The sequence below is a fragment of the Vigna unguiculata genome, chromosome 3 (genome assembly GCF_004118075.2).
Source record: "Vigna unguiculata cultivar IT97K-499-35 chromosome 3, ASM411807v1, whole genome shotgun sequence".
NCBI lineage: Eukaryota > Viridiplantae > Streptophyta > Magnoliopsida > Fabales > Fabaceae > Vigna > Vigna unguiculata.
Genome location: NC_040281.1, coordinates 46,214,942 through 46,227,814, shown reverse-complemented (window position 1 = coordinate 46,227,814; position 12,873 = coordinate 46,214,942). Strand labels below are relative to the sequence as shown.

General features: G+C 29.7%; 2 protein-coding genes across 2 annotated transcripts; both read left to right on the top strand.

Annotated features, from left to right (window-relative positions):
• LOC114177294 (PAMP-induced secreted peptide 2-like) lies at positions 1-783 on the top strand. Its single transcript, XM_028062575.1, has one exon. The coding sequence runs from the start codon at positions 107-109 to the stop codon at positions 518-520; it is 414 nt and encodes a 137-aa protein (XP_027918376.1). The 5' UTR covers positions 1-106; the 3' UTR covers positions 521-783.
• A 5,712-nt stretch (positions 784-6,495) lies between these two features.
• LOC114176398 (protein MRG1) lies at positions 6,496-12,645 on the top strand. The gene is made up of 11 exons (XM_028061438.1): positions 6,496-6,728; positions 7,439-7,492; positions 7,730-7,743; positions 8,131-8,276; positions 9,028-9,063; positions 9,414-9,454; positions 9,810-9,911; positions 10,910-10,989; positions 11,151-11,320; positions 11,821-11,905; positions 12,381-12,645. Exons 1-11 carry the CDS (start codon positions 6,591-6,593, stop codon positions 12,469-12,471), a joined length of 957 nt encoding a protein of 318 aa, XP_027917239.1. The 5' UTR covers positions 6,496-6,590; the 3' UTR covers positions 12,472-12,645.
• The last annotated feature ends 228 nt before the right edge of the window (positions 12,646-12,873 follow it).

Below are 12,873 nucleotides of genomic sequence, written 5' to 3'. Positions count from 1 at the left end.
CATTGCTTCTCAATGCTACACAATTACCAAACACAACTTTTCCCTTCTTCTCTCACTCTCTTAGATTCCCAAACAACCACACCAACATTTCTTTTGTAAATTAAAGATGACAAGCATCATCACCAAAACCCAGGCCTTTGCGGTTCTCGTTTTACTGGTGAGCACTGTTTTGATGGGCTTAGAAGCCCGTCCACTGAGTATCATTGAGACGGGAAACTCCGCCACTGGAGGAGCGGTTCAAGTGGTGGGCTTCTTCGATTGGTTGGGTCTGGGAGCGATTAAGGATTCTGGGCCAAGACCTGGAGTGGGACACAAGTTCACCAACAGTGATACCCTTGGAGGGATTAAGGACTCTGGTCCTAGTCCTGGAGGGAAGGGTCATCAGTTTACAAATAGCAACACCCTCGGTGGAATCAAGGACTCGGGTCCTAGCTCCGGAGGAGAGGGTCACAAATTTACCAACAGCGACACCCTCGGTGGAATTAAAGACTCGGGTCCAACCCCTGGGCAAGGACACTAACATGTTCATGCTCCACACACACCCTCTGTTTTAGGGACTACACTACATGCCAAATAATTCTTAAAAGATTACTTTAGTTGGAAAATAGGTTAATTGATTCCTTCATTTCTTTGATATCTGTCTAAATTTTTCGTTCTTCGGATTTTAATATTGTAATACTCCTATCGATGGACTATAGTTCAGAATTCAGATATTGTTTGTGCTGTGTTATTTTCCGTAGTGGCAATGCAATTCACATGTACCATTATTTATTACATTAAAAATTTGTCAACCATTTTGCTTATATCACTCATGCATATAAGGTCTTGGTGAAATGGATGTATGGAACTGTCTTTAAAGTTCAAACTCACCAGTCACATCCACGTGCAGACTATGGACGTGGTTCAAGGCGTAATAGAGGGAAACCAAACACGCACGCTAGAATTAAATTCCACGCGGGGAAGAAAATGTAAAAATGAGATCAATAGAATTTATTTTACACATTTTAAAAAATTGAAAGATCAGTGAAAACGTTGAGATTAATAAGTTAATTTAATTTATATACAAATATTTCATTTAATTCATTTTTTTTATCTCATTGAAAGTGCATCCCATAGTTCTATGTTGAAATATAATATAGTATTTTAAATTTAGTGTTTCATATATACAGCAAAATTTAACTACTCCTGTGATGTTTACGTTGGATTTGTTTAGTTCGAATTTAGTTTCATTTAGTAACACGAATTTAAGGTTGTTTTAATTAGAAAAACTATAATGTTTAGTAAAATGAAAATTTTGTTTTCCTTAATCAATTACTTGTATGGAAAGAAAAAGATAAACAATAAAAATAAATAAATAAATTTGAAAGTAACACAAAAAAGATTTTAACGAATTTTGTTGAAAATTTATTGAGACTTATGTTATATCTGTCCAAGTATATATATATCGTATAGTATTTGCTTATTTTTGTATACTAAATATACTTCGTCGGTAACTATTAAATGTTTACAGGATAATTTGAAATTAGGGAATGAATCTTATATTAAGACCAAGTTTAATTAAGTTTTAATTTATTTAAAAAATTAGATATATTTAATTACATAACAAAAAAAAAGTTTTATTAACAACTAATTTTAATGATAAAAAGTTATTAGTCACGATAATTATTAAATTATATTACAAAACAAAAAATTATTGATTATTAAAATAATTACTATTATGAATAAAAAATTATAACTAGTCTCTAAGTTGGTTTCTAAAATTTAACTATTAAGATTTTAGCTATCAAAGGAAATTGGTCACTAAACATTAGCTATCAAAGTTTTTTCTATCAAAATAACTTAGTTTCTAAATTAGTTTCCAATTAATTAATGACCAATTATAATCTTTTATTTATAATAGTGACTATTTTAGTAACAAATAATTTTTTTATTTTGTAAATTGATATCTAAATTGATTTTTGTAGTGACTAATAACTTTTAGTCACTAAAATTTGTTGCTAATGAGACATTTTCGTGTAGTGTTAAGTTTTAATAATATTTCGTGATATATTGAGTATTTATATTTTTATATTTTTAATTCAGTCTTTATTTTTTTTACTGGATAATGTAATTGTTGCTATATATTATTTTGTTTATATATTTGTTATAAATTAATGGTTATCCATTGTATCTACATATATGATCTTTCTATCAATAATAAGACGAATAGTAAAGTTGTTCCTCATCCTCCCTTTTTCATTATCTTCTTCTATCTATTATTAACTCTATTTGATGACATGTTATCAACATAATATTTCAACAAATTGAGGGTTAGTGAAAGTTTTTTCTCTCTAAGGACAGTCTTTTGTGTGTCTTAATCCAGATTTTTTCTAATCATTTATTCATTTACACTTTTATCTTATATTTTTTATTTTTTGTGATAAGACTTGTTTGACTTTATCAATTTCATTTGTGTCTTGTTATTATTATTACTTTTATTATGATTATGATTATGATTATTTTATGTGTTAGTTCTAGACATGTCAAACCTTACAAAATTTGAATTTGTGAACTTGTTATTAAAAAGAAAAATTACTTTATTGGATATTAAATATTAAAATACATTTACAAAAAATGGTCTTGATGATGTCATTAAAGAAAAAAATAAAGTATTTGAGCAACTAATTTGCTTTCGCAACAATAATATGGTAAAAAATAATTTCACAAATATTATGAATTTATTTCATGTCTTTTGTGATTGAACAAAACAATGAAATTTTTAATGAAAAATCATGAGACATGCCCAAGTGATTATATTTTGAATTTATTTTGTAATGAGAGGGAGCCACAACTCCCCCAAATTTTTTTAATTTATTATATATATATATATATTTAAATTATATTTATATATTATTTATATTAAGTTTATATTATGGAAATTATAATAAAAGATAAAATAAAAAATTTAATGAAGACATTGATTTATCATGAAAGTGTGTGAGGAGAAATAAATACAAAAAGATAGATTGGAAAACAGAGGTTGGGGAACACATAGATTGAGATTGACATATACATTCTCGCATGATCTCTCAGATATCAAGGTTAGTATCTTATTATGATTTACGTATGTTAGAGTTATGATTCTTTTTAGGATGTTTCTCCCAAATTAAGTTTATCCCAAATTAGTATAAACCCAAATTGTGATTTTAGGGATTCTTTTATGAAATTGGTATGAACCCTAATTATACTTTTCCCAAATTATTATAACCCTTAATTATGAAAATTAGGGATTTTGTGTTTTCCGCTACCTATGGTAATTTTTTTTTTAAGTTTTGAATTTATAGAGTGTTACTTATTTAATTAAAGTGGTATGAGTTTTGTTTTGTTTTGCATTGTGATAATATTGTGATTTGTGAATATAAATTTTATATTTTTTTCTAAATAGGTGATAGGTGATAAATTTATATTAAAAAGATTATGATGAAGAGTAAAAAAAATGATTTTTTTTTTTAAAAATAAGGTTTGTGATAAAGATGAAAAAAAAATGCATATACATTAACTAAACTTTTCATGAGAAATTTTATGAGAACTAAGAATTTAAGACAATGAAAAAAAAATATCTAAAGTTCCTATAGTTATATATAATGAATTTAAAAATTTATTAGAACGCGATCTGAGAAAAGCGTCCTCAAATTTGACAATACTCACCAAATTAAATTGATAAAGTATGAAGGGTTTACCTAAAATGATATTCATGGTTTGGTATCATGATATAATAACGAATAATAGTCATACTTCTTTGAAATCTATTATTATGTGTCATTGTTTTGAGCAGAGCAAATGAAGAGGAAAAATTAAGAATTTTTTTAACTAAAAGAAAATTATATATAACAAATCTATTATTTGACACCCCTAAATTTTTTGTCTAAGTTTCGCCTCTGAATGCAACAACAACAAGATTCGTTCTTGTGAGAATTTGTCGAATTTATTTACAAAGTCTTTAGAGAGGAAAACTTATGAGTAATTGGTTCATAAGATTAAACTTCCATCTTAATGATGTGTAAGTTTAGGTGAGATAAAGAAATAAAATATGTGATGAACTATATTATGTTGGAAAATAATGTTGTATTGTTATACTGTTTTTCTTTCACTAAATTTTTAACCAAATGAGTAATGAGTTATTTAATAGTTTTATATTATTAAATGAGATGTTACACATTTAACACATGTATTTTTACTTTTTACTAATAATTTTATAATAGTAATAGTATTCATACATACTTACAAAAAGTAATACCTTGCAGCTCTCTCAATTACATAAACTTTAATAATGTTATTTAAAGCACTTAATGCTATTTATCTAATAATGGTATATTATCTAAACTTTAATATAAATAAAATTATCTTATTTATATTAAGGCTTAATTACTTCATTTGTCCAAGGTTTGGTTCAAAAGTTTCAACTTAGTCTCCACTTGAATTTTTCTTTTAATTAAGTCTCATTTTTTTAAAAAATTCACTCAATTAGGTTTTTTCTATTTGTGTTTTACCAATGATGTTAAAAACATGTCATGTGTCAACATCTCCATTTTATAACTTTTTTTTAATTTGTTGTCCACATTGTTAGATATGTGACGTGGCAATGACAGTATCATATGTCAATGTTAGTGTCAACTCCATGTATCATTATCTAGTTTTTATATGTCTTTTTTATTCAATTAAGTCTTAATTTTTTTAAATAGAATAATATTGTTTGCATCCAAATATCCAAATTTATTATTTGTATAAATGTTATACGGATACATAGACATTTTTTTTTTAAAACAATGTTTCTTTTTAATGGAAATGCTTGCCTATAACATGTATTTAACGTTGTTGATAGAATATTAACGAAAATTACTTAATTGAGTAAAATTTTAAAATTTAAGAGTTAATTGAAACAAAAATTCAAATAAAGATAAACTTGAAACTTATGAACTAAACTTGGTACGTAATTGAGCCTTATATTAAATAATAAAGAAAGTAAACTTAGAAAAATATAATTCTCTCTTAATTTGAAATTCTATTCCTTAAATTTATTATATTAGTTTTTCGGTTTTAACATGAAATTAACTATAATTAACAATAAAAAAAGAAAGATGATTAGAAAATGTCAAAAATTTTAAACTAACAATAATATTTTACAATGATTAAAAGCTAACAGTCTTGTTTATAAGAATTAAATTTATCATGTTTAACACTCAAAAATTTATTATGCACCTTAATTTTAATTAGATGCATTAATTGGAATCCAACCCATTAAGATAATTAACTCCAATTAATACACATCACCCATTAAAACTCTACAGTGTGACTTAGATAAAAACTTTACCACATCACAATTATCAAACCATTATGGGAGATCTACAAATGGTGAACTAAAGTTAGCAAAATATTAAGTTAGATTCTGTTAAAAAGCTTTAGGAATAAAATGTCAACAAAAAATGAATAAAGTCGGAAAACAAAAAAGAATGTAATGAATCCAATTAGGACTTTTCTTGCAACCCACGATTTCTTCCTCCACCCCCTCCCACAAAATTTTTAAAATGATATTTTAGTCTCCATAATAAATAATAAAAGTGTCTGCGATTACAAGTTTTACAAACTTTATAAAATAGAATAAGATTTTCGAAATAAAACTTTTGGAACAGAATTTTTGAAAAAATATTTTCAGAATACAATTTTGGGAACAAAATTTCGAAACACATTAAATACATTTTGAAATATGATTTTTAGAACATATGTAATATTTTTCTGTAATGATTTTTTCAAAACATTTCTACATGAAATATGTAAAAGATAATTCTTTTTTAAAAGAATTCTTGCTTTTTTCACATTTTTTTCTCTTCTTCTTTTTTGTGTAATGACAGTGATGATGGAAGTTACGATAATGACAACAATGGTAACGTGAAATGATAAGAAAATGTTTAAATATTTTTCTGTTATTATGGTGGTGCACTTAATAAATGGGGTGGACGAAACAAAAGCCTCCAATAAGTTATTGCGAAGTGGACCTCGACCCATGATACAGTGGTGAAGGATTTTTAGAATTTGCATACTAATCAGGGGTGCAGTCAGTAATCGTGGAATTAGAGAAAGCAATAGCACACTGTGTATCTTAATGCCTTATTAAAACACATGCACGTAAACAGTAAAGGATAACAAAATAATAAAATTAAAATAATATTTTATTATTTATAATTATAAAGTTAATAATAATATTTTATTATTATAGGTAACTTTTTAATTAAAACTTATTCAGTTAAACAAATGTGAAATTGAGAAAAAATATTAAATTTTTAAAAAAATTATTTAAAGGATGAAATTAATAAAATAATGATTTTAATTTAACACACTTTTATTTAAAAACTAAATTGTAAAGATAATTTACATATAAATATAAATGTATTATATATTAAATTATATATTATATAATTTTATATATAAAACAAAGGAACAATTGAAAAATCCAAAAATGGTCCCAACTCGGTAGAGTAGACACTTTATTTTGTTCACTGAGAGGTGTCGTTCCGTTCCCGCCCAGTTCCATTTCGCTCGCTCCGAACTCCACCATGGGAAATTCGTCCAAGGACGATTCCGCCACCTCCGCAGATGCATCCGCTGGCGACGTTCAGCCGTCCAATTCCGGCGTCTATTCAGAGGGCGAAAAAGTGCTCGCCTATCATGGTCCTCGCATCTACGAAGCCAAGGCACCGTTCACCTCTCCTCTTACCTTCTCCTTCAATTTTATTTCTCAACGTTCTCTTTTATTGATTTTTTTCAGTCCTCCTTGTTCCGTTTGGAATTTTATATTTACTGCATCCGAAGCAAACGGAAACTTTGCCGCTGCTAAATGCTCAGTAACCGCTCCGCACTGGGGTTTTTTCTGCTAGGGATTTGGCTAGTGTTCTTTCCTGTCATCTTTTTGTTTTTGTCTGTTAAGTTAACCAATTCTCCTTTCTTCGACCGAATTGTGACCTAACAGCGTTTATTGTTATGTTAAAGACAAACTTTTAAAAGGTCATTTCACAGCTTCTCCAGTTTCTCGCCCTTTACCCTATTTTCTTTTGTTCATTTTAATTAATATAAAGATATAAAGATTGAATGGTTGATTATATTGCATCACTTGTAATTTTCTAACGTGGGATCCATCTCATGTTGTGATATCCATCTTTTTCTAGCATTATTAAATTAAGAGTATTGTTAGGGTTATTCCAATCATCATTTTTTCTGCTACATTTGCCTAATGTAAGGCTTCGCAGTGAAAAACAATTAATCACTCTTCAGGCAGGGTGCGTTTTATACTTTTCTTTTCCCTTTGATTGTAGGTGTGTATAATGCAGACAGGGTGCGTTTTATACTGTTCTTTCCACTTGTCATTTTGTAGTTGTGACCTAATCTACTGTCTGATTTATGTCAGGTGCAAAAAACTGAGATCAGAAAGAGTGAATGGAAATACTTTGTTCACTACCTTGTAAGTTCAACCATAATATTTCTTCACCTGCAGCCTATTTTACTGCATTCTGTAACGGCTTTAGTAGTTTCTAGTGATTACCTCATCTCTTGAGTGATCACTGATTTAACTTTTCAAATTGATTAAAGTTTTAGCCTGAAAGATTTGAAGCCCTGAATCTCACTTAATGTTAAACATTTGAAAAGTGATTATGGGATATGGTATTAATTTTGGTTGTTTCATTTGCTATTTTTGCAGGGCTGGAGTAAAAAGTGAGTTTCTTATCTTTTACTTGTTTTTCATTTAATGTAACAGAAGTACAAATGGTAACCTTTCTATGAGAAGTCAACCTTTCAGTTCACAATTTGTTATGGAATATTGTAATTTTTATTTTGTACATGTGTGACTCAAAATTGCTTAAGAAAAAAGCATCAAGTGAGAATCAGAGTTAGTACTTGCAAAATTTCCAAGTGAAGCTCTCATTTTAAATGGCAATGGAAGTAGATCACGAGGTACTTGTTGGAAGGATTTTGTAATAGTTAATCTATTAATTTTGGAGAGAATCATCTTCATATTTTTGAACATAAGTATTTGCTATACATGATTATTATTACATGCAAAAGGTTACAAAGAATCATTATCATGGGTATTTCCAACAGTTGGGACGAATGGGTAGGTGAGGACCGATTAATGAAACATACAGAAGAGAATGTATTGAAACAGTTGGCCCTAGACAAAAAGCAAAATGTAGACAAGAATGTTAAGTCTGGGCGTTCAACACAAGCAAAGGGCAAAACGTCTACAGGTAATCAACGCTCTTTCAAATGGTGATAGTTTACGATGACGGTTTCTTGAAGCTTTTTTTGCTTATCTAGTTTGTTCATAATGAACCTATTTTGGCAAGGGAATCTGAAGTCCACTAGTTCATGATTGAAAATATTAAAGATTTTCTGTTCATTGCTCACTTGAACATTCGGATTGTGTATTTATTGTATTTATGATTTCAATTGTGTGTGTTTATTCCTTTTTTACTCTCCGAATGAGTGATCAATAATGACTGATGAGGTCCGCAAAGGGACCTATGAAAGTTTTGGTCATTATTTTATTCTGAACATAGATGATTTTTATTGGTAAATGGATATTTAGACTGGACTGTTCAAAAGGAAAAAGATTCCAGATTAAATATCTAGACTTATGAGATGCTTTGGATGCAAATTTCTACTATATAAACAATTCAGTAGGTTTTGATAAATGGTAATATTAAAAAGTACGTGTGATTTCCTTTAACATACTACTTTTGGGAAAAGAAAGTGAGTGTTTCCTCTGACCAAAACTAACTCTGGACCTTCCATATAAGCACAAGCATTTTTATGATGTCATTTCAACGTTGTTACGGATATTCAGCCATCTGTTATTTAAATTCAATTTCCCCTGTTTTAAATATTTGATAATACGTGTATGTAACAGATGCTCCTTTTTTCTGTAGCGTGTTGGGAAGAGTATACTTTGACTAATTTTTGTTTGCCTGATGTTTACGTTTGCTATGTATTCTGCAGATGTCAAAGTTGATAAAGAGGATGTCAAGAACAATGGTATTCATTAAATTTTATCCTCCACTTTCCTTTTTTTGTGTGTGCGTATGCTTGCTTCACACACATGTATATTTGCATTTTATATAGCAAATCATCATCTTTTTTTGTTTTTGAAATTTCTAACTTTACCTTCAGCCATCCCATTTTTATTTAGGCTTGGCCGGGCCCTCACTAGCCCAATATTTTTACTTTTACAATAAAGCCCAGCATATTGCAGTAATTAAAAGTTGGACCTCTTCTTAGTTGAATGCAATGGGATTGTCGATGTATTGAGTTTAAAAAATGTTATATTTTCTTGCACATTAGAATTTGTGTGTACTGATAAGTTTAGTACATCAAACTCTTTGCAGTGTCTAAAGGGAAGAAACGGAAGCAAGATGCTGGAGTTGAGGTTTGGTTTATTTTGTTGATTAATTGCATTCCTGGCATGTTTATTCTTTAACCTTGAAAGATTTATCATTCGCATTCAATTTCTCTTCATATATAATGAATTAACTGGTTTGCTTGCTTTTCGTTTCATATGATAAAATCAAAATGCCATAATAAATACCTGGTGTTTTAAAGGAGTAAGACTGAAACTAAAAGTAATAATAAGATGAAGAGATTAAGATTTCAATCTTTCTTCTTTTTTTCCTTAAAAAGGAAATGAGTTTGTTTGACATTTGATTTAATGTTTATGGAATTTCTAATTTTTTTCACTATTCCTAACTGAAATATTTTGCTAATTGTTATTTTCTAATTTTTAGAAGGGCAGCGGGTCTGTTGAAAAGCTTGTCAAGATTCAAATTCCTGCAACATTAAAGAAACAACTTGTTGATGATTGGGACTCTGTGACTCAGCAGGATAAGGTACAAGGAAAACTATTAAATTCACTCTGTAGTTGTCCTCTCATATTTACTAAGAATATGCACATTTGTAGAGTTAGAATTTATGCATGTTTATGGTTAAGGTGACCATAGCCCCATGAATCCTCGAGCCAAATTTTAATGTCACACAGCAATTTGAAGCAATCTGACTGTTTTAGGGGGGCGGTTAGTGTTAGTTGGTTAGTTAGGGCAGTCATTCTTCTGACTTTTATAATTTAAGAGAAAGCAATGTCTTGGTCCTTTCACAAGATAAGCCCTTGGAAGAGAAAAAGAGAATTCTTTGTCCCATTTTCTGTAATCTGTTCCATTTCATTCAGCAATAATCAGTTTTTGGGTTCCTAAACAGCACAGACTTAGTACTTTTACATTCTTGTAGTATACCATAAGAGTTCAATGAAACTTGTCTTACTTAGTAATAGTAACTTGTTGATAATATCGTTATATCTTAAGGTGTTGTTGGCTCTTCTGAAGTGCCGAGTGTGCTGTAGAGGAGGATTAAGTGTATAGTAACTACAGTTGATTTGGAAGTTAACATTGAGATTTAACGGGACTGCATAACAATGATCTTACAGACACCAGCACTGGTGTCTTCTCAAATTTTCCCGTATTTGTTTGGCCTTACTTTCCCCCAGAATGCAATCTTCTTTGTTCTACAGACTTATAATATTACGCTTTATTAATATTCTGAGGAAATTAAAGATAATTATGGCACTCAGATTCCATGGTTGAATTAATATGATACAATACATTACATACTTTTCTGAGTGCCCTAAGTATCATATAATTATCATATGAACAATATAATTTGAGTTTTTGTTTTTTGGCTTGCAAAGTTTGTTGAATGTATTGTTTTGGTATTGATGCTAATATGCTAGATGGACTGTTTAACATTTTGTATTATTTAATCATCACTTTAAAAATCATAATCCATTTTAATGCGTGAATCATTCCATAATGTTTTCTTTTTTTGGTCCCTGTAGCTTGTAAAACTTCCTCGTTCACCAACTGTTGATGAAATTCTGACAAAGTACCTTGAATACAAATCAAAGAAGGATGGCATGTAAGAATTGGTTGATAGTTAAAAATTCATATCCTTCCTCCCTTTCTATTCTGGCTTGATAGTTTTATATCATCTTGTACATTTCGTTGTTTCCATTAGATGCAAGCTTGGGACACCTTATACTAACGAGGAAACCATGTACTCTTTCTGTGTGATAACAGGGCTCCGGATTCAATAGGAGAAATTTTGAAAGGAATAAGGTGTTATTTTGATAAAGCATTGCCTATGATGCTCTTGTACAAAAAAGAACGCAAGCAATATAATGATACTATTTTGGATAATGTATCACCCTCAACCATTTATGGAGCTGAGCATTTATTGCGCCTGTTTGGTATGATTATTACTCTTGCTGATTCTAACTATATTTGAAAAAAAGGATATTGTTGTGTTCTTGGATTCCGTGTGTTTGCATTGTCTTGGGACACGCTTACTCATATCCTCATTTATATTTTTCTCTTAATCTGAGAGGCTCTAATAGGTTATTCTTTGTCTGCTAAATCAGAAGACAATTACTATTCACTCTCCCTCTCGCCCCCAAATTCTCTCTTTATACATATATGCCCTCTCCATCATGTTATGTTATACCTAACTTTTTATTTGCCTGTAAAAATGTAGACTTCTCTGGTCATATAATGTTTCCTGCCTAGTTGCAAGGGTTTAGTTGAGTTTCAATTCCATTAATGTATATTTGTATTTCTAGTCATTACGATGGTGGAATATAGGTACTATTAGGAGCATAGCATTTGAATGTTACCCTTGATCAACATATCTTATTGATTTTTATAACAAGTTTGGCAAAATGATAATCTATTGTTTCTCTTGTGTTTGCAGTTAAGTTACCTGAGCTTTTGACTTATGTAACTATTGAGGAGGAAACATTGAATCGCTTGCAGCAGAAATTACTCGACTTTCTCAAGTAAAAACCGAAACCCAGCTTATTCATTATATTTAGGAAATTAGAAACTATTACAATGGAATCTCATTACTTTTCAAAGTGTTCCAATACATACTGCACTATATCATCTGAAATAATAAGGACACAATTGTTACACTCAAACATTTATTAATGTATTTAATGGTTAATATATCACCTCTTCATAACCTTGATTACGTTCTCATGTTGATATAACACATTGAATTTAGTTTCCATCTAGAGATCAAAAGAAATTCATTTATTAATTACTGTTGGCTTACTGATATATGTTTTTGGTGATTAAGTTAATAAATTAAAATAAGTATGTCTACTTTCGCGGCATGGTTCCCCCTGCATCTCTTTTCCGTTGGGGAAAGTATTTCTTTTGCTGTCAGTCGAAACAGGGTAATGTTTATTATAAATTGTTTTGTTTCAAGGTTTTGCGGCTGATGGTTTTTGTTAAATAAATTTTTTGCAGGTTTTTGCAGAAAAATCAAAGTACTTTCTTTCTCTCCGCGTACGAGGGCACCAAAGTCTCTGAAGGAAAAGGAAAAGGGAATGATGAATGAGAAGAAACGTTGAACCCCTGGTCATCCTGTTGTATTCTTAATTGTTATAAAGAATATCATATTTCCCTTGAAAAATTTAGGGAAGAAACTCAATTGTTGTTGTAAGAATATTGACTAATTCATTCTTTAATTTTTAAAGTTTATACAAAAACATTGAAAGCTCTTGGTGGCTGAGGTATATATTATTATTATGTTACTTCTTAAGGTCTGGGATTAGGGGGGATGAGATGAGCCAAGGATCTCGTGCATGCATGTATCTAGCCTTGGAGTTGGTTGAGCTATCCCCCAGTTTCTTTAATTACGTTAAACGAAAGACAAGAAAGGTTATACTCTGACATCAGAAAATAGTTTACCCCGTTATTCAATTATGAATTATCTTGTCATGTCATGATTATTAAACTA

Coding starts and splice junctions, on each gene's coding strand:
- LOC114177294 (XM_028062575.1), top strand. CDS start 107: ATGACAAGCATCATCACCAAAACCCAGGCCTTTGCGGTTCTCGTTTTA.
- LOC114176398 (XM_028061438.1), top strand. CDS start 6,591: ATGGGAAATTCGTCCAAGGACGATTCCGCCACCTCCGCAGATGCATCC. Junction 9,455..9,809: donor AGCAAGATGCTGGAGTTGAG/GTTTGGTTTATT, acceptor TCTAATTTTTAG/AAGGGCAGCGGGTCTGTTGA. Junction 11,321..11,820: donor GCATTTATTGCGCCTGTTTG/GTATGATTATTA, acceptor TTGTGTTTGCAG/TTAAGTTACCTGAGCTTTTG.